General features: G+C 36.6%; 1 protein-coding gene across 1 annotated transcript; it reads right to left on the reverse strand.

The window, feature by feature from the left end:
• Positions 1–1,170: 1,170 nt before the first annotated feature.
• Positions 1,171–2,106, reverse strand: LOC114098452 (olfactory receptor 52E1-like). Its single transcript, XM_027942699.2, has one exon. The coding sequence runs from the start codon at positions 2,104–2,106 to the stop codon at positions 1,171–1,173; it is 936 nt and encodes a 311-aa protein (XP_027798500.2).
• Positions 2,107–22,664: the final 20,558 nt, after the last annotated feature.

A 22,664-nucleotide genomic window follows, 5' to 3' on the forward strand; every position in this document is an offset into this window, starting at 1 on the left:
GACTTGAACATTCCATAAGGATGAAAAGCCTCTAAAAGTGGTGTTAAGAAGAAAAAAAGGGGGGGGGGGGAGGGGGAAATGACAATAGACAAAACTGGAATTCAATAGATTATTTGAAAGAGATATCAGTAAGTTTGACTCTATAAACACATCCAACAATTAAACAATAAATCTTTAAAAATAAAAAGATAACAAATTTAACAAAATTGCCAAGTTTTGCACATAATTATCATATTCACAGTATTACTTTCTTAACATCTGACATTAACATAGCAAAGTCAAGAAAACATTCTTTTTTTGTTTTGTTTTGTGTTTTTGGTGCTGGGGATTGAACCCACAGCCTTGTGCACGTGAGGCAAGCACTCTACCAACTGAGCTATATTCCCAGCCCCCAAAACATTCTTTTTGATACTGAATTCAGGCATATGAAAATACTCTAGGATTTGTTATTTTATACCAACACTAATCAAACTGATCTGGTATTTTTTATAGTTCTTTATGAAAGTCTCTAGGGGTTTTGTTGTTGTTGTTGTTGTTGTTCTTGTTGTTGTTTTGGTTTTTTGCTTGTATATAAATTGTGCTTGGTTTTGCCTTCAGCTCCTGGTAACTTCAATGTGCTCAGTAACAATGGAAGCAGGACAGTGTTGGTTTTCTTCCACAGTATAAATCTAAATAATTTGTAAACATTGGAAATATATAAATACTTTATATATGCATAAGATTTGGGCTGTAATGTTTATTTCTGGGATAAGGAAGCAGACTTAACAGGCCAAAGAATTGCTACTGATAGACCTTCCCTAAGATAGATGTGCCTTTCTAATGTTCTCTGTCCAGTTTGAACATCAGAAATTACTGCCACTCCTTTCTTTTTCCTTTTTCTTCTCCCATCCATCTTTTTTTTTTTTTTTTTTTGTCTTGTGGGACTGGCAATTGAACCCAGGAGCATTCTGCCACTGAACGCTATCTCCAGACATTTTTTTTTAATTTTCTTTTTTTTAATTATTATTTTTATTTTTTTAAAAAGGATGTTGCTAAGTTTCCAAAACTGGACTTGGAATTGGCAGTCTTCCTGCTTCAGCCTCCTTAGCCCCTAGTATTTACCAGCATGTGCCACCATGCCCAATTCACTACTCCTTTCTTAAAACATTCTTTATAAACACCAGGGCTATTTTATTTCTTGGCAAACATTTTCAGCACCTGGTCTCTAATCTGTTTAGTTCTGACTCCATAAATTACAGGGTTGAGCGCAGGTGGAATGACTACATAGAAATTGGCTAGAAGGATGTGGATGTAGCGTGGTATGTTCTGGCCAAACCTATGGGTCATGAATGAAAAAAATGCAGGGGTGTAGAAAGTCAGCATGACACACACATGAGAGCCACAGGTGCTAAGTGCTTTGAGCCGGGCATCCTGAGAAGAGAGTCGAAATACAGCCTGAAGGATCTGGACATAGGAAATGACAATGGCTATGATGTCACACACCAGGATAGAAATGGCACACAAGCCATAGATGATGTTGACCTTGATGCTGGCACAGGCCAGGCGGGCAATGCCCATGTGTTCACAATAAGTGTGTGGGATGACATGGTGCCCACAAAATGGTAACCGCAGGATGAGTAGAACAAAAGGAATGGCAAAAGACAAGGGTCTCAGGAGGATTACCCACGCAATGATGAACACCATTTTGTTAGTCAGCACTAATGTGTAGTGAAGAGGATTACAGATGGCCACGTAGCGGTCATAGGCCATGGCCACAAGTACAGCTGACTCCATGCCAGTGTACAGGTGGATGAAGAACATCTGGATGAGACAGCCCTCAAACGTGATTTCTCTCAGGTTGAACCAGAAGATGCCAAGCATCTTGGGAATGGTGGATGTGGACAGGCCCAGGTCAATAGATGACAAAATGGCCAGAAAGTAGAACATGGGCTGATGGAGACTGTGTTCAGTCCGGATCATATAAAGGATGGTTATATTCCCAAGTACAGCGGTCAGGAACACAGCAAAGAAAGGAAGACCAATCCAGTGATGCATATTTTCCAGTCCAGGGATCCCCAGAAGGAGGAAAGAGTGTGGATGAAATAGGGTGGTATTAAGTGAAGCCATTTTTCAGAGCTCTCTATATTAAAATACATTTAAGGCTAAATTCCTCTCAGTCACTGAGTAAGTCTCATCCTTGTTTAATGCACACACACACACACACACACACACAAAAGAAACTTCTATCACATTTACCCGTATTTCTGTATCACAGAGGCTTGAAAGTATATAAAGTTTAATGGTACAATATGGCATACTCTATCACAATCATTCAATTTAATTCAACATTTCAGTTCAACAAACTGATTATCCAACATTTATTTTATTTTTTTTTTTTTTTTTTTTTATTTTTTTTCCCATCCTCCCCCCTCCCCCCTCCCCACCTCTCCCCTCCCCTCCCCTCCTCTCTCTCTACCTCCTCCACTGTATAACCCTGAGGGTCTCCTTCCATTACCATGCAATTTCCCTTCTCTCTCCCTTTCCCTCCCACCTCTCATCCCTGTTAAATGTTAATCTTCTTCTCCTGTTCTTCGTCCCTACACTGTTCTTAGTTACTCTCCTTATATCAAAGAAGACATTTGGCATTTGTTTTTTAGGGATTGGCTAGCTTCACTTAGCATAATCTGCTCTAATGCCATCCATTTCCCTGTAAATTCTATGATTTTGTCATTTTTTAATGCAGAGTAATACTCCATTGTGTATAAATGCCACATTTTTTTTATCCATTCGTCTATTGAAGGGCATCTAGGTTGGTTCCACAGTCTTGCTATTGTGAACTGTGCTGCTATGAACATCGATGTAGCAGTGTCCCTGTAGCATGCTCTTTTTAGGTCTTTAGGGAATAGACCAAGAAGGGGAATAGCTGGGTCAAATGGTGGCTCCATTCCCAGCTTTCCAAGAAATCTCCATACTGCTTTCCAAATTGGCTGCACCAATCTGCAGTCCCACCAGCAATGTACAAGTGTACCCTTTTCCCCACATCCTCGCCAGCACTTGTTGTTGTTTGACTTCCTAATGGCTGACAATCTTACTGGGGTGAGATGGTATCTTAGGGTGGTTTTGATTTGCATTTCTCTGACAGCTAGAGATGTTGAGCATTTTTTCATGTACTTGTTGATTGACTGTATGTCCTCCTCTGAGAAGTGTCTGTTCAGGTCCTTGGCCCATTTGTTGATTGGGTTGTTTGTTTTCTTATTGTCTAATTTTTTGAGTTCTTTGTATACTCTGGATATTAGGGCTCTATCTGAAGTGTGAGGAGTAAAGATTTGTTCCCAGGGTGTAGGCTCCCTATTTACCTCTCTTATTGTTTCTTTTGCTGAGAAAAAACTTTTTAGTTTGAGTAAGTCCCATTTGTTGATTCTAGTTATTAACTTTTGTGCTATGGGTGTCCTATTGAGGAATTTGGAGCCCGACCCCACCGACTGTAGATCGTAGCCCACTTTTTCTTCTATCAGACGGCGCGTCTCTGATTTGACATCAAGCTCCTTGATCCATTTTGAATTCACTTTTGTGCATGGCGAGAGAAAGGGATTCAGTTTCATTTTGTTGCATATGGATTTCCAGTTTTCCCAGCACCATTTGTTGAAGATGCTATCCTTCCTCCATTGCATGCTTTTAGCCCCTTTATCAAATATAAGATAGTTGTAGTTTTGTGGATTGGTTTCTGTGTCCTCTATTCTGTACCATTGGTCCACCCGCCTGTTTTGGTACCAGTACCATGCTGTTTTTGTTACTATTGCTCTGTAGTATAGTTTGAAGTCTGGTATCGCTATACCGCCTGATTCACACTTCCTGCTTAGCATTGTTTTTGCTATTCTGGGTCTTTTATTTTTCCATATGAATTTCATGATTGCTTTCTCTATTTCTACAAGAAATGCCGATGGGATTTTGATTGGCATTGCATTAAACCTATAGAGAACTTTTGGTAATATCGCCATTTTGATGATGTTAGTTCTGCCTATCCATGAACAGGGTATATTTTTCCATCTTCTAAGATCTTCTTCTATTTCTCTCTTTAGGGTTCTGTAGTTTTCATTGTATAAGTCTTTCACCTCTTTTGTTAGGTTGATTCCCAAGTATTTTATTTTTTTTGAAGATATTTTGAATGGAGTGGTTGTCCTCATTTCCAATTCAGAGGATTTGTCGCTGATATACAGGAATGCCTTTGATTTATGTGTGTTGATTTTATATCCTGCCACTTTGCTGAATTCATTTATTAGCTCTAATAGTTTCTTTGTAGAGCCTTTTGGGTCTGCTAGGTATAGAATCATATCATCTGCAAATAGTGATAATTTAAGTTCTTCTTTTCCTATTTTTATGCCTTTAATTTATTTCGTCTGTCTAATTGCTCTGGCCAGTGTTTCGAGAACTATGTTGAACAGAAGTGGAGAGAGAGGGCATCCCTGTCTAGTTCCAGATTTTAGAGGGAATGCCTTCAGTTTTTCTCCATTCAGAATGATGCTAGCCTGAGGCTTAGCATAGATTGCTTTTACAATATTGAGGTATGTTCCTGTTATCCCTAGTTTTTCTAGAGTTTTGAACATAAAGGGATGCTGTACTTTGTCAAATGCTTTTTCCGCATCTATCGAGATGATCATATGGTTCTTATTTTTAAGTCTATTGATGTGGTGAATAACATTTATTGATTTCCGTATATTGAACCAGCCTTGCATCCCAGGGATGAATCCTACTTGATCATGGTGTACAATTTTTTTGATATGTTTTTGTATCCGATTCGCCAGAATTTTATTGAGGATTTTTGCATCTAGGTTCATTAGAGATATTGGTCTGTAGTTTTCTTTCTTTGAAGTGTCTTTGTCTGGTTTAGGTATCAGGGTGATGTTGGCCTCATAGAATGAATTTGGAAGTTCTCCCTCCTTTTCTATTTCCTGAAGTAGCTTGAAAAGTATTGGTATTAGTTCTTCTTTAAAGGTTTTGTAAAATTCTGCTGTATACCCATCTGGACCTGGGCTTTTCTTAGTTGGTAGTCTTTTTATGGTTTCTTCTATTTCCTCAATTGATATTGGTCTGTTTAGGTTTTCTATATCCTCCTGACTCAATCTGGGCAGATCATATGACTTAAGAAATTTATCTATGCCTTCACTATCTTCTAATTTATTGGAGTATAAGGATTCAAAATAGTTTTTGATTATCTTCTGTATTTCTGAAGTGTCTGTTGTGATATTGCCTTTTTCATCCCGTATGCTAGTAATTTGAGTTCTCTCTCTTCTTCTCTTCGCTAGCATCGCTAAGGGTCTGTCGATTTTGTTTATTTTTTCAAAGAACCAACTTTTAGTTTTGTCAATTTTTTCAATTGTTTCTTTTGTTTCGATTTCATTAATTTCAGCTCTGATTTTAATTATTTCTTGCCTTCTACTTCTTTTGCTGTTGTTTTGCTCTTCATTTTCCAGGATTTTGAGATGAAGTATGAGATCATTTATTTGTTGGTTTTTTCTTTTTTTAAGGAATGAACTCCAAGCAATGAATTTTCCTCTTAGAACTGCTTTCAATGTGTCCCATAGATTCCGATATGTTGTGTCTGTGTTTTCATTTATCTCTAAGAATTTTTTGATTTCCTTCTTGATGTCTTCTATAACCCATTGATCATTCAGTAACCTATTGTTCATTCTCCAAGTGATGTATGCTTTTTCCTTCCTTCTTTTATCGTTGATTTTCAGTTTCATTCCATTATGATCAGATAAGATGCATGGTATTATCTCTACTCCTTTATATTGTCTAAGAGTTGCCCTGTGACATAATATATGATCTATTTTTGAGAAGGATCCATGTGCTGCTGAGAAAAAAGTGTAACTGCTTGATGTTGGGTGGTATATTCTATATATGTCAATTAGGTCTAGGTTATTAATAGTGTTATTGAGTTCTATAGTTTCCTTATTCAACTTTTGTTTGGAAGATCTGTCCAGTGGCAAGAGAGGTGTGTTGAAGTCTCCCATGATTATGGTATGGTGGTCTATTAGACTCTTGAACTTGAGAAGAGTTTGTTTGACGAATATAGCTGCACCATTGTTTGGGGCATAAATATTTATGATTGTTATGTCTTGTTGGTGTATGGTTCCCTTAAGCAGTATGTAGTGTCCCTCTTTATCTCTTTTGATTAACTTTGGCTTGAAATCTATTTTATTTGATATGAGTATGGACACTCCTGCTTGTTTCCGAAGTCCATATGAGTGATATGATTTTTCCCAACCTTTCACCTTCAGCCTATGTATGTCCTTTCCTATCAAATGCGTCTCCTGTAGGCAGCATATTGTTGGGTCTTGTTTTGTGATCCATTCTACTAGCCTGTGTCTCTTAATTGGTGAGTTTAAGCCATTAACATTCAGGGTTATTATTGAGATATGGGTTGTTCTTCCAGCCATATTTGTTTATTTCTGTTACTAAACATGTTTTGTTTTCCTCTTTGATTATCCCCCCCCCTTTACTGTCCTACCTCCCACTGTTGGTTTTCATTGTTATTTTCCATTTCCTCTTCCTGTAATGCTTTGGCGAGGATGTTTTGAAGAGATGGTTTTCTAGCTGCGAATTCTTTAAACTTTTGTTTATCGTGGAAGGTTTTAATTTCATCCTCCATCCTGAAGCTTAATTTCGCTGGATACACAATTCTTGGTTGGAACCCATTTTCTCTCAGTGTTTGAAATATGTTATTCCAGGATCTTCTAGCTTTCAGAGTCTGTGTTGACAGATCAGCTGTTATCCTGATTGGCTTACCCCTAAATGTAATCTGCTTCCTTTCTCTTGTAGCTTTTAAAATTCTCTCCTTATTCTGTATGTTGGGCATCTTCATTATAATGTGTCTAGGTGTGGATCTCTTATGATTTTGCACATTCGGCGTCCTGTAGGCTTCTAGGATTTGGGATTCTGTCTCATTCTTCAAGTCTGGGAAGTTTTCTTGTATTATTTCATTGAATAGACTTCTCATTCCTTTGGTTTGGAGCTCTGTACCTTCCTGTATCCCAATGACTCTTAAATTTGGTCTCTTAATGTTATCCCATATTTCTTGGATGTTCTGCTCATGGTTTCTTAACAGTCTTGCTGAGCTGTCTATGTTCTTTTCCAGTTGAAATACTTTGTCTTCATTGTCTGATGTTCTATCTTCTAAGTGTTCTACTCTGCTGGTAGTATTCTCCATTGAGTTTTTAAGTTGGTTTATTGCTTCCTGCATTTCTAGGATTTCTGTTTGTTTGTTTTTTATAACCTCTATCTCCCTGTATAGTTGATCCTTTGCTTCCTGGATTTGTTTGCGTAATTCGTTGTCGAAGTGATCTTTCATTGTCTGATTTTGCTGTTTAATGTCTTCCTTGATACTCCAGATCATCTGAAGCATGTATATCCTGAATTCTTTATCTGACATTCCATCTGCTGCAGCTGTTACCTCTTCTAAAGTTGCGTTGACCTGCATTGCTTGTGGTCCTTTCTTTCCTTGTCTTTTCATACTGCTTGCGTATCTTTCCTGCAGGTGCGGGCGGCGGCTCTGCTCTCTTCTTATTCCAATTGGGGTGTCGTGGCTACCACGCCGGCAGGTCACTGGGCCTGTTCTGGGAGCTGGCGGCGGCTCTGTTCTGCCCCTACTCCAATTGGGGTGACGAGTGTACCACGCCGGCAGGCCACTGGGCCTGATCCGCCGGTCGGTTGCAGGTTTGCCTACCCTGCAGGCGCGGGCGGCGGCTCTACTCTGCCCCTACTGCAAATGGGGTGACGTGTCTGTCGTACCGGCAGGCCACTGGGCCTGTCCCGCTGGTCGGTCGCAGATCTGCCCACCTTTCGGGCACGGGTGGAGGCTCTGCTCTGCCCCTACTCCAATTGGGGTGTCGTGACTACCCCGCCTGCAGGACACTGGGCCTGTTCCTGGCACGGGCGGCGACTCTGCTCTGCCACTACTCCAATTAGGGTGGTGTTTGTACCACGCCGGCAGGCTCCTGGGCCTGATCCGCAGGTCTGTTGTAGGTCTGCCTACCTTGGAGGTGCGGGCGGGCGGATCTGCCCTGCCCCTCCTACCACGCCTGCGGACCCCTGGGCCTGATCTACAGGTTGATCACTGGTCTGCTCACCCTGCGGGCACGGGTGGCGGTTCTGCTCCGCCCCCGATTGGGGTCACGTGACCACCACACCGGCAGGGCCTGATCCGGGCGTGGGAGAAGGATCTGCTCTGCCCCTACTCCAGTTGGGGTGACGTGTGTACCACACTGGCAGGCCACTGGGCCTGACCCGCCAGGCTGTCACAGGTCTGTTTACCTTGCACGCTCATTCGTCACAGCGCGAACCGCGGCTCTGCCCTGCCCCTCCTACCACGCCCATGTACCACTGGGTCGCGGGTCTGCCCACCTTGCGGTTGCGGGTGGCGGCTCCGCTCCGCCCCCTCTCCAATTGGCGTCACGCGGTCACCACGCTGGCAAGCCGCTGGGCCTGCTCCGGGGGCTGGCGGCGGCCTGGCTCCTTCCCTCTGGCTCGACGACAAATTGAGGAGACTCGGGTGACTGTGCCTCACCCCCCCTACCAGGAGACCAACTGCTTATGTCACCACTGGTATTGATGAAGATCCCTCCTCCACCGCTTTCTGCAGACATCAGATCTCTGCCATGTTGGTATCCTATGCGAATGGCAGCATTTCGTTCCCCTTGCCGGGCAACCAAAGCACCGGGTGAGTCCTGACCGGCCCTCAGCAGGACCCGGACCGAGAAGCAGTTTCCGCGGGCTCCTAGCCCCGGGCCAGGGAAGTTCCGGGAGCCGGAACTCGGCCACTCCGTGCTCGGTGTAAGCTCCTATAAATGTAAGCTCCAAGAAGCAGTCCCCGCGGGCTCAGTTCCGGGAGCCGTAATTCGGCTGCTTAGTGCTTGTTGTATGCTCTGGTAGGCGCAGGGTCCAAGAAGCAGCCTCAGCGGGCTCAGCAGCCGCTCTGCGCTGGGTATTCACTCCGATAAGATCAGTTCTAAGAAGCACCCAGGCGCTGAGCCCTAGCAATCTGTCTGCAAGCCGCAGGCGAATTGCAGCCTGAAATTACCTGTTCTGATTATCCAACATTTAATTGCAGAATTGTATGCAAAGACTGATTGGAAATGGTGACCAAGAGAAGCGTTCCTTTCCTCATGAAACTTAAAGTGTTAGTGATTTAAAGTTAGTGGTAGTGATTGTTATCAGTTATACAAGTAAGCAATTTAAATTAATAAAATATTACTAAGATAAAATTATTCCCCTTGCCTCTTTTCATATACTTTTTTATACTATTTCATAGAAGAATATTTGGTTTATAACTACATACTTTATGAACAAAAAAAGTAGGAATGACTTAGACATGATAAAAGTCATTATGATTGTAAATAGGCCATATTTCTGTGCTGTGGAAATATAATTCAGTCTTCAAAAAAATTAATGAAGCAAATCAGAATCTTCTAAATCAATTTTGTATATGTGTAGAAGACATCCTTATTTAAGCTTCTGAAACTATTTCTCATCCCATAGTTGTCTTCTGATCTCTCCAGTACACTCTGCCTTGAGATTATAATATTGAAGACACAGTAAACTATGTATCAGGACTATACTCTCACTGCGGTCTGCTTCTAATAGAAAACACATACACACTCTTCATTTTTGACCTGATGATAGGCTTTGCTACTTTTAGGTGTCTTCTGGTTGACACTGTCAAGAAAGAAACACCATTTATACACATGCACACACAAAAGGATTTATGTTCAACTTTTTAAGATATTACAAAGTTGTTAGGTAAGTAAGGTAGTTTATATACATCACCCCTTGACACTAATTCTATCATTTTCTTTTTATAACAAGTTGTTGTCAGGATATAACCTGTTAATGAAGCTAAGCACTACTAAAGAGCTCTCTTACACACAATTCTCAGCATGTGTGTGCATGTATGTGTGCATGTGTGTGTCTTGCAAAGGTGCATAGCAGCTTACGTCTTTAAAAAATTCCCTTAAAAAACCCTTATAATGGAGAATTTGATCAATTTTATTGGAAGGAGACAACAAAATTGAGTTAAGATAACTAGTCAACAGCAAACAAATTGCTAGATTGAGAGACTAGAAGAGATTTTTCAAGAAAGAAAAAAAAATAACTATTTAGAAAACTATCCCTACGAGCAGGGATGACTGTATGTAAGGAGTAAAGTAAGGGGTTGGGGAAAGAGTTGTAGTACATTTTAATCTATAATCACACTTTTTCTCTTTGTTTCAGCTAATTTAACAAAATTCTGTGCATGATTATGGTAGAATATTATTCAATATACACAGGGATTGAGTTCATGTTCTGTATCATTGCCAGGTGATTCATTTTCAGGATATTAGGGAAAATTATTTTCCTTATGCCTACAAAATTGTTCATCAAAAAAAGCTAGGGGTAGTTAAGGTTACTGGTTATCCCATTCTTAAGAATATCACAAAGTAAAAAGCTATAGTGAGCTTACTTCCAATGTAGCTTATCAGGAAATCCCTAGCAGGGGATTTTAATATAGTTAAAGGCGACTGATTTTCCTTATCGTTAGAGATCTGCACATAAACTGAGTTACACACTTAGAGACTACACCACTGTAAATGATTAAAACTACTTGGGGGAAAGTAGAAAGTGATTTGTTGTGTTTTTCATGGTTGCAATGGATAAAGAATAATTTTGAATGGTCTCAGATAAATCAAATATAGTTCTCCCTTCCTGTTAAACAGGCTTGGGCTAGAGCCATTATCAGACCTTTAAATTATGTTATAAGAGATTGAAGAAGACATATAATGAGAAATAATTAGAAAATATGAAGAGAAAGAACCTTCATAGATCAATAAATAGACAGGATCCAGGTCAGCAAATAACTACAGTACACAGAAAAATTAGCAAAAATGTCAAATGATATATGAACTGCATATAGAGACTACATAGAAAGAATGAAAGCCACAGTTGCTCAAATGTACAAAAGATTATTCCAACACATTCTTACCATCAGTTCTCATAGTATTTTCCTATGATCAGAAGGTTTTAATTTCTTCCCACTACTATATCACCTACTGTTCTTTCCTTTGTGCTCAGCTAGCCAGAGGTAAGAATACATACTAAAATGTTACTTATCAGCAGAGACACCTGGAGAAGTGATCATATCTCCCATACATTCTTCTGAATTCCATATACTTAGGAGGGTTGTGTTTTATACTGTGTTCATAACCTCCAGAGTGAGACCTTAGGAACATCCTGGGGACTCTGGAGACCACAGAATTCTGAAATCAGAATTAACCCTTTCACATTAAGAGATACAGAATAGACAATCCATGTCCTGACTCTGAAACTGGATTCTCAAATTTAGGATTATCTTAATTCCAGGAGAAGGTGATGATGATGATGATGATGATGATGATTATAAATTTCTTAAATTTTTTTTTCCAACAGGGGGCCTGGATTTTGTTCTATGGTCTTTATCCTGACCTCACCAAGCAGTGTCGGGCCCTTCCATGGCCCTTAATATGTTGGCTAATGACTATAATACTGCTGGGTTTATCTTCTTAATACTGTGCAAAACTACCACATTAACTCATATTTTTTATAATTGTGCTACTACAAAAAAATTAAGCAAGCACACTATGACCATTACCATGACTCAATATTTAGCATTTATCTTAAAGTTGGAAATTCATACAGCTTTGCATACACTAGCATCTATCATGCCATTCCACTAGAGATTTTTCTGTCAGTAATGGAAGCCAGAAACTAGTCGTGTTGTCATCATTTTCCCACTGACTGTGTAAATTAAACCATGTACAAATTTCATTATTCTCTTAATCTCAGTTTTGAAGCTTATAAAAGGAGGAAATTTGTTAACTAAGATCGATTTCTTTTATATTAACATGAGTTTATTATTCTACCTAACTGATATGGAGACAGAAGTAGAGGAGGCCAGAAGAATTCTATAGAGCTGAATTTTCAGTCTTCCATTCTAGAAGCCTTGCCCTTGAGTGACAGGGACTGATGTTAGGCTCTCAGAGGATTAAATTCCATGGTACATTCTCTAATGATTCAACAAATATGAACCAATTATCAACTTTGCATTTGACACTGTTTCAGGCACTGTTTAGTATTAAACAGAACCTACAAAATACTTTTTCTCTAGTAAGAGAAGAGCAACAGTCAGAACAATTAAGGTTAGTATAGAGATGACAATATGAGTTATATGGAAGCATAAAATGCAGAGCAGGGTGGAGATGGTGATGGTAAGGGTTGGCAATTCTAAGATCATCAGAAAACTAACACTAAGAATATGGAATTTAAGCACAGGTTTGAAGGAGGTGAGGAGGAAAAAAATCATGTAGAATGTGGGAGAGGGTGAAGAGAAGCATTCCAAGCAGAGAGAGCAGCAAATGAAAAGGAAAGCAGTAGTATCTTGGCATGGTACAGGGAAGTACATTCCACAGAATCAAAGTCTCTATGATACAACAAAATTAGGAACCCACAGATCTTCACCATCACATAGCCATTCACAGGCTATCTCTGAACAGGAAAATGCCTAAGGAGATTCTCATAATATCTAGCAATCAGGGCAGATCATGAAATTTATTTCAGTAAATCCAATTGCTTGTTTGTTTTCTTTTCAATTCTAAATATAATTTTAAAGGCATGGTAGCAGAAGAAACAAACACATTGTCAAGTTATCAATAGCTACTCTTTAAAAAGTTGACTGGTAATACCTGAGACTATTTATATACCTTCTCATTCTTGCTTCTGTCAAGTTATGATAACCCCTGTTAAAAAGGATACCGTATCCACAAATGAAAAAAAGAACATCATGTCAAGAACACTGCAAGAAAACTCAAAGTCAATGTTTCTGATGAACAAGCTGCAAAATCCTCAACAAAATATTAGCAAACCTAATTTGGCAGCATATAAGATTCACATACCATGACCAAGAGAATTTACACCTGGGATACAAGGTTGTTTCAACATATCTAGATGTTTTTAACAGAATGAAGGATAAAAATCATCATGTTGATGGATGAGGAGAAGGTATTTTCTTAGAAAAAAACTTCAACAAAGTCAAAGTCTTTTATACTAAAAAGTATAGAACACTGTCAAAAGAAGTCAAAGCACTCATAAATAAATAGACATCTTCCATGTTAATGGATTAGAAGACTTTCTATTCTTAAAATGTCCACATTAACTAAAACCAACTACAGATTCAATGTGAACCCCATAAAAATCCAAATATTATTTTTTTACAGTAATAAGAAACAATCCTTCATAACACATCACAAGTCAAAAGGCAAAGAAATGTTCAACAAGAAGAGGAAAATTAGACACCTCAAACTTCCTGATGTAAAAATATTTGCATAATCTATAGTAATCAGAACAATATGGCATAGGCACAAAAACAGATATACAACCCAATGGAACGGACCAGGAGTCCAGAAGTAAATCCATCCACATATGGCAACTGATTTTGTTAAGAGATCCAAGGATACACAATAAGGTAAAGATAATCCCTCTGATGAAGTAAATATCCAGATGCAAAAGAATAAAACTGCACCCTTATCATACATCATAAACAAACATTCACTCAAACTGGATTAAAAACTTAAGACATGAAAACATAAAACTCCTATAAGAAGACCTAGGTGGAAACCTCCCTGACATTTTATAGCCAAGGATTTCCTGATTATGACACAGAAAACACACAATCTTTGAAGGAAACCTTGAAAGTTAATGGACAGTTGAAGACACATATTGTGGTCTCACAGATGTGTATTTACCTCCAAATTCACCAAATGGTGTACATTGCATGTGCTTTTTGTGGTGCACTAATTATACTTCAGTGGTGTAGTTTAAAAAGGCAGAAGTTATAGAAACACATTAGTTGTAGTATGAAGCTTTAGAATAAAATGCAAAACTTAAAAAGAAATGAGAAATTTAATGATTACCTTGTGAGTCTACCTGAACCTTTCATTTACTCACTCTGTGTTGGAGTGCAGTAACTGATGCTCCATGTTCCTTCATAATATCTGACTTTAATTTAAAAAGAAAGCATACTTGTTTATTCAAGGATAAACATTCTTATGAAGAGCAACTCTATTCTAGTTGTAGCTATTTCAATCAACTAAAACATTTCATTTGTTAAGTTCTTAAACCACATGTCTTTTTTTCTTTATCTTTTTTCAGTTGCTCCCTCTATTTTCCTGTCCTATTCCATTTTCCATTTCTTACTCATGGTTAATCTAATAAGCAATAACTTATTCCTTCAAACATTTTATTGACTTCAATGTGACTATATTTATATATAAATATAATGTATATTATATGTAATATAATATTTATCAATATTCAATATTCAAAGATAGAATAAAATTAGGCTAAGGCAGGAGAAGCACAAGTTCAAAGCCAACCTCAGCAACATAGCAATGCCCTAAGCAACTTAGTAAGTCCCTGTTTCAAAATTTAAAAAATAAAATAAAAAGGACTGGAGATGTTACTCAGTGGTTAAATACCCCTGGGTTCAATCCCTGGCATAAAAAATAAATAAAATGATATGTTAGAATCCTATATACTTACCACTAATTTTACGTGCATGTTAACAATTTTCAATATTTGTTTTTAGTATCTTCTACTCCACTAGAAAAACTCTACAGATACAGGTTGTCCTTATGTGATACAGTCCCTGTTTTCAGCCCCACAAGTAGTAATAGACCAACATATTCTGAAAATTACAATTATTTAAAGGTATCCTATTGGCAAATTTCTTCCTTAATTAGAACATTTCACTCTGTCTGGATTATTCTCATAGTTGTCCACCATAGACCTCCTTCATGTTGCACTTAAACATCAGTTTCTTATCTACTCTTACTGGTCCTTCAATCTTGGTCACATCTTTACATTTATTTGCATTTAGAGGGGAGACATTTCTTCATTTACTTCCATTTGTTGCTGATCCCTCTCTTATCGTTCTACTTATGGATTCTAACAAAATAAGGGAAAAAAATAAAACCAAAAAAATCAAATATAAGTATACTAGATCTAGGACTCTTGCTTATATATGTAAATGCATCAAAAAACCCTGCCTATTTTACTCAACTCTAAATTGATTTTGGATAGACCATACAAAGGAGACTAAATGTATTGATCCCTGTTATAAATTTTGTAAGACCATGGATAAAAGATTTAGCTCATCTAGAAAGATGGAATTCACTCACATTTGTAAGTTTATTTCATAAAAGATTGAAAGGTATGAGTTTTCCAGAGATATGCAAGAAATACACATCTAACACAGATTTTATAGGAATAAAAAAAAGTGTGCAGCAGGGGACTTCTGTTTTGTTGTTTAGACTTAGAAAAAGAAGAAATAATGAAAAGAGAACTGAATCATAGCACAATGATGCCCACAACCAGATGAAAAGGATTGCCTGATTTCTGGGGTATTGCTCTGTAACTTTTTCTCAGGTTTATACAATGGGAAAAGGGAATGATAAAAAGCTGTTTGTGATTTAATCAGAGATGCTTGTCTCTGGTTAGCCAAACCTTTGACCCACAGGCATTAATTTCATCCAGAATTCCTGGTTGCCCTTGCTCAGACACTGGATATATTACCAATATGGTGTCAGCAGAAAGACTCTCAAGAGTGAGGCTCAACACAGGTATAAGGTGAAGCCCTTCCAGACTGGAGCTGTCATTTCGCACATGCAGAGCTGGTTGCGGAATTATGGATGAGCCAAGAGAATGATAAGGTAAAGACTCATACAAATAGGAAACACTAAGGTAGTATAAACATGAGCAGAAGCATATGTGCTCTGGACATAGGTGTGGATAGGATCAGGGTCAGGAACCTGCCAAGGCCAAAGGACAGCAACAGTCTCTGGGCAGGGATAGAGTAACAAATGCCTAAGAAATCATCCTGAGGAGATGCAGAGGTTGCAGAAGACATGAGTGTATCTGAGCTGAGCTCCAATTCTCCAGCACCTGCTCCATGTTCCTATCAGACTTCAACTGAAGAAGATAAACTCAAAGACAGAATTATTTTTAAAATTACGGACTGCAACCACAGAGCATTAAACCTCAAACAAGCATTGAGCCCTGTTTTAGAGTAGAGTGCTATGCACTGCCCTGGACACACACTCATGAAGCCCTCCATGGCATTAGCTAAGCTCTGTGAGTTCAGCTTTGCAGATATATAGGTTAGTTATTATTTCAGGGTAGAAAAAGGGAAAATGACTTTGTAGGAACATACCTGTACCAATAACTATGAATGACAAATAGATTAGTTTATTTTTTAAAAAAGGAACAACTGAAGAAATAAAAAAGAATATAAAGTGGATGATCTGTCCAATATCAATTACTTAGAAAATTTATAATATTATATGTAGAGCAGAGGCATTGACTGGACAGCCCTTGTCTTGACACAAAAGTATATTTTCTCCATAAATGATGGTCCAGAATTACGAAGTCATGAGCTCTATCTACTATTGTTTTGCAGTACAGAATGAGTTAATGAAAGGTTCATAGAAATATTCTAGGTAATTAAGAAATCTGTTTCTCCTGACTTTATTTTCTTGTAAGTCATGGTGCACTTCATGACCCAGATTGGAAACCAGAATCCCCAGGGACCTGTGTACTTTTAAAAAACTGGCTCTAGGGAATTTTCTAATGAAAGCTCCTCCCAGGCAAAAAGCAATGCCCTCATAAAAACTGAGCAGGTTTTGACAATGCAGAGATAAGAATCTGTTTTGATGCTCAGCCTGGTGAGTCTTTTCTGTCTCTCAACTTAGAGATGCACAGGGCAAATAAGAGGCATAGAAGAGATGACGGGAGACAAGGGTTATGTTTGGGGAAAACAGACTAAGGATGAAGCTTTGGGAAAGAATAGGATCATGGCAAATAAAGGCTATGTAATATTAATAAAAGCATTTAGATTTCATTCTGAATCCAATAGGTGTGCCTTTTGGAAAAATTTTTTATATCTAATGCATGAGGGATAATATGCATGAGGGAGCTCTTTGGAACATGGTTCAATGTTTTGAAGGAATTATCTATTATAAACCTGATAACAGATTTAAGTTATTTACCTTTATTATCTCTGTTTCCTAGATTAAGAAACTGAGTTGTAGAAATATTACATTACTTATGCAATATCACACAACTAATAAACAATAGTTACTATTTTCTTCCCTTTAAATCCAGAGTGAGTCAGTCATAAAGCTAGGTTTCAACACAATCAGTTCAGTGCAGAGCTCATGTTCTTGAGCCTTGGGAAGCACTGAACTGTAATGACTTCAAGAAATGGTGATTTGAACCATTCCTATTAGAATGTAGACAGTGTACTGGTTTTGATATGTTTTTAAAAGATGAATTGTTAGTATTTTTCTTTAAAGAGGTGGGAAAAGGAAAAGGATGATGCTTATATTTTTAAATTGACCCTTTGCCGAATGATAATGGCATTCATAGAATTAGACAGCAGAAAAAGACGAATAAGTGACAATTGGCATTTGGTGGAATCAGTGTTGGGAATTCAATTTTAGAAATATTTAATTTGTACTATTTTTAGAAAAAAAATGTAAAAATAATTTCTTAGGAGAATTTAGTCATGTAAATCTCAGTTTTAGTTGAATAAATATTATGGACACATTTATTTAGGAGTCTTTATTTGAAAGATAGCTATCAAAACAGTGAATGTGAATGAGATTTTCCATATTTATTACATTGAATGAAAATGAAGTACCTCACAATAACAAAGAGGGTGTTTGTAGGTAAAACTTTTAAATTAAAAGCAATAGAGTAAGCTGTTATTTTATGTAGAATATATATATATATATATATATATATATATATATATACATACATACATACACACACACACACACACACACACACACCTATAAAAGAAATTATACAAACTATACTATTGGGGTGGAAATAAGTTTCTTTGACATAAGATACAATTTTCAGAAATCCTAAAATATGTAAACTTTGAAATCACTGGTTTTTTGAAGAGGTTGCATAAATCTGTTTATTAAATATAAAACTACAACAACTAATTATAAATAAATGTATTACTTATATTGTATATATTTGGAATATCTATTTTAACAAGTTTTATGTATTAAATTCCATAAGTAGATATTTGAATATTTCATCTATATTGGAAATGTTTTTATATTCAAATTGTTAGCCAAATACATATTTTAATGGCTCTTTTCAAAAATCAGGGCTGCCTTATATATGGACGTATATACCATGCCTATATGATTGTAGTATTGGTCAGAAGCCATGTGAAAATCACTCTAAAAAAGAAGGAAGAAGTAAAGAAAAAATAGGTGAGTGTATTATACTTAAAAGATAAAGCAACAAAATACGAACATCCTAGATATTCTATTTGACTAAAAATATCATATTTGATAAATTCTTAACTGTTAAATTTAGCTTTATGAAGGTTAAAAATATCGAGCAAAATGATCTTGATCTCTAGATATTTAATCATCATAAACAAGAAAAATTATCTTTTTGTTGAAATGATACATGGTGCTTAAATGCTATCTTATTCTAATTTTCCCCAATTGTACTGTGTTTATGTGTTTTATAGACATATAAAACTATCTTTTAGTGTATATGCATATGTACTACACACACAAACACACACATATATATAAAGAAAAATGAGTGAATCTGTGCTTCTGTTCTTTGTTTTGCTTTGTAAAAACTATTTCAGCCTGATGATCTCCTTAATTACTCCCAATTTACATGGATTGGGGTATGCCTTTCTTGAAATAGACATTGATGTTCACAATAAAATAATTGAGAAAGAACTATGTAATTCTACAGAGTTCGAAGAAGTCAGATAGATGTAACTTTCTCAGAGGTGAGTATTTGAAGAAAGTTTTTCCCAAAAACTGGACCTATTTTATATTTCACTGACAATTTAGTTTAGTGACCTTGTGTTAATAATTTCATTTGGAATAATTTTAATAAATGAAGAATGTTTGATGTAATGTGTGAAACTGGATAGGTAGTCCTTATTTCTCAGAAAAAGTAGTGCATGATTACCTCTTAGCAACATTTCATGTGGTGTCATATATTCAGAAAAATGATGCCTAGAATTGTTTTGTACATTTATACACTTTTCATGAAGATGATTTTGTATGCAGATATATTTATCTAGTAGTCATTTGCACTCTTTTATCTATAAAATATGCTAAATTTTTGAAGTTGGAGCATAATCTTGTTTTTAGTCATTTATTTATTATAATTTGTTATACATGATGGAAGAATGTAATTCATTTCATATTACACATTTAGAGCACAATTTTTCAAGTCATTGATTGTACACAAAATATTTTCACATCATTCATGTCTTCATACATGTACTTAGGGTAATGATGTCTAACTCATTCCACCATCATTCCTTTCCCTATGCCCCCTCCCTTCCACTCTCTCCCCTTTGCCATATTTAAATTCCTCCATTCCAACCATGCTCCCCCCACTCCAATTGCCATTATGTCAGCATCCTCATATCAAAGAAAACATTCAGCCTTTGGCTTGGGGATTGGCTTGCTTCACATAACATTATATTATTCAATTCCATACATTTACCGTGATTTTATTCTCTTTTAATGCTGAGTAATGTTCCATTGTGTATATATACCAAAGTTTCTCTATCCATTCAGGTACTGAATGGCATATGGGTTGGTTCCATAATTTAATTATTGTGAATTGTGCTGCTATAAACATTGATATGGCTGTGTCCCTGTAGTATGCTGTTTTTAAGTCCTTTGGGTATAAACCAAGGAGTGTGATAGCTGGGTCAAATGGTGGTTCCATTCCAAGTTTTCCAAGGAATCTCCATATTGCTTTCCATATTGGCTGCACCAATTTGCAGTCCCACTAGCAATGTGTGAGTGTGTCTTTTTCCCCACATCCTCGCCAACATTTATTGTTGTTTGTATTCTTGATTATTGTCATCTGACTGGAGTGAGATGAAATCTTAGAGTAGTTTTGATTTGCACTTCTCCTATTGCTAGAGATGTTGAACATTTTTTCATAAGTTTGTTAATAGATTGCATAACTTTTTATGAGAGAGTGGTACAGAACAGAGAACACATAGTCCAACTCACATAACTATGGTTTTCTTATATTAGACAAATGCACCAAACATGTAGATTGAAAAAAAGATAACCTCTTCAACAAATGGTGCTGGGAAAACTTCAAATACACAGGTAACAAAATGAAATTAAACCTCTATCTCTCACCATGCACAAAACTCAACTCAAAGTAGATCAAGGACCAAGAAATTAAACCAGAAATCTTGTGCCTAATGGAAGAAAAAGTAGGCCAAAATCTCCATCATGTTGAATTAGGCCGCAACTTCTTTAATAAAATTCCTATAGCCCAAGAATTAAAACTAAGAATCAATACATAGGATGGATTCCAACTAAAAAGCTTCTTCTCGGCAAAAGAAACAATCAGTGAGGTGAATAGGGAGCCTAAAGAATGGGAGCAAATCTTTACCACAAGCACATCAGATAGAGCACTAATCTCTAGGGTATGTAAAGATTTCAAAAACCTTAACACACACACACACACACACAAAAAAAAAAAAAAAACAATAATCCAGTCAACAAATGGGCCAAGGAACTGGGGTATAATCTTTTAAAACATTATTTACATTCTTATCACTATCCCTAGATTAGTGTACTTGCAAAATCCATGTGGATTTTTTTTTCATGTTTCCAAGTTTTGTTATCTTCTTTAATTTTGTGTGTGACAAATTTCTTTGGAACAATTAAAGTACTGAAGGAAAGGGGAGGGAGCAAAAATTGGACTTAAGGCCAAAGATTAAGAATTACCTATATTTAATGAATGTTTCAGTGGGAAAAATATCTTTTAAAAAGACTGAAAGCATTTAAAAAATGGAACTAAGACAGGTAGAAAGGAAATTGGAAAAGTGAATTATTTATCTTTCTAGAGCCAAAAATTGCATTATATAATTCTACAGTTATAAATGTCATCATGTGTCAATAATGACATTCATGAAAAAGCATTTGGTCATGTTATTGAGGATTTATGTGTGGATCAGAAGGTCTTACTTTTGAGAACATCCACTTTATTAATTTTAGAGATTATGATTAAATTAAAATGTTGCTGTGAAACTAATTTAACTAATAGAAGAAAAGTATCAGAAACTGATACTAAAAAATATTTCCATAAATATTCCTATTTATAAACACTGAGTTAGTGTTTATAAACACTAATATATACATTTGGGGGAAGGGTGTCATATTGCATGGACTTCAATTTCTATTTTAAATTGCCTCAAAATAGTCGCAAATAACAAAATATTTAAAGTATTTACTTAATGGACACATGCATGAAACTGTTAACAATAAGATTAGAGTACAAGTTGTAATTGGCCTAGGCACTTTTCATAGTCATTCATCATTTTCATATTAACTTCTGAATTACAACAATGAATTCTAATAAGTGATGCTGGGGTGCAAAAATGAATGACTATATACCATCTGCCATTAAGGGATTCATATTTTATGAACTTTTTATTGAATTTTCACATCCACAAAGCACACATTGTACATGTGCAGCTTGATTAATAATCACACCTGTATAACCAGCATATAAATCAACACATATTATCAGCACTTCAGAATTCCCACTTAAATTTATTGCAATATACCACAGAGTAATAACTATCTTGACTCTTAAGCATTGTATCCGTTTTTCCTGCTTTTTATCTTTATGACTGATTTCTTTCTCTAATCTTCATTTTTAAGATTCTTCCATATTTTTGTATACAGTTGTAGATTGCTCATATGTATGACATTTCACTCTATTAATATATTGTATTTAATTTTATATTGTTTATAGACATTTTTTGAGTGTTCCACATTTTAAATAAGACACAGACAAGTAGACATGAATGATACATTGTTATTAAGAGAGACTGGTATTAAGACTTTTAGGCACCCAGAAGAAGACAGGATCAAGTCTACAGGAGGCCCAGGAAGAAATATCAAGTTGTTCTTATAGCAACACCAACAAAGCAGGATACCTCTGGAAAAGAGTGAAAATGCAAGATGTTTTTAAACACAAGACTGCAGGCATCCTTGATTTGGAAGATGAGATTCTAATTAACAATTCTTCCTTTAAAGCATTCATGCCTTTATCATTTTTCTCCCAGTGATCTTGAAAATATCTTGTCAATAGATCTAAAATTACCCTTACTATAACTTTAGATAATTCTGAAGTGTCAACATTTTTGTTCCTTAGCAATTTTGTTCTTAAGACAAATCAATATCCATAAGAGTGTAAACATTTATATAACCTATAAATTAGATGTTTTCTTCCTTTTCCATATTCCCTAATTCTATTATAGGGTTTTGTTTATGCTAAGAAAGCACTCTATCACTGAGTCACGTTCCCAGCCCTTGATATTTGTGTGTGTGTGTGTGTGTGTGTTGCTTCTTTTTTCGTAGTTGTTGTCTAAATCATTTATTCATAACTCATTTGGCTACCTACCTAATGTTTAGACTTTGCACCATTTCAGGAATCAATCATATGACCCAGGAAACATAAATTCCCCCATTTATTTGCAATCAGAGAATGCAACACCATTTCTTTCCTCCCCCTTGGAA

This window comes from Marmota flaviventris, chromosome 9 (genome assembly GCF_047511675.1).
Source record: "Marmota flaviventris isolate mMarFla1 chromosome 9, mMarFla1.hap1, whole genome shotgun sequence".
Taxonomy (NCBI): Eukaryota; Metazoa; Chordata; class Mammalia; order Rodentia; family Sciuridae; genus Marmota; species Marmota flaviventris.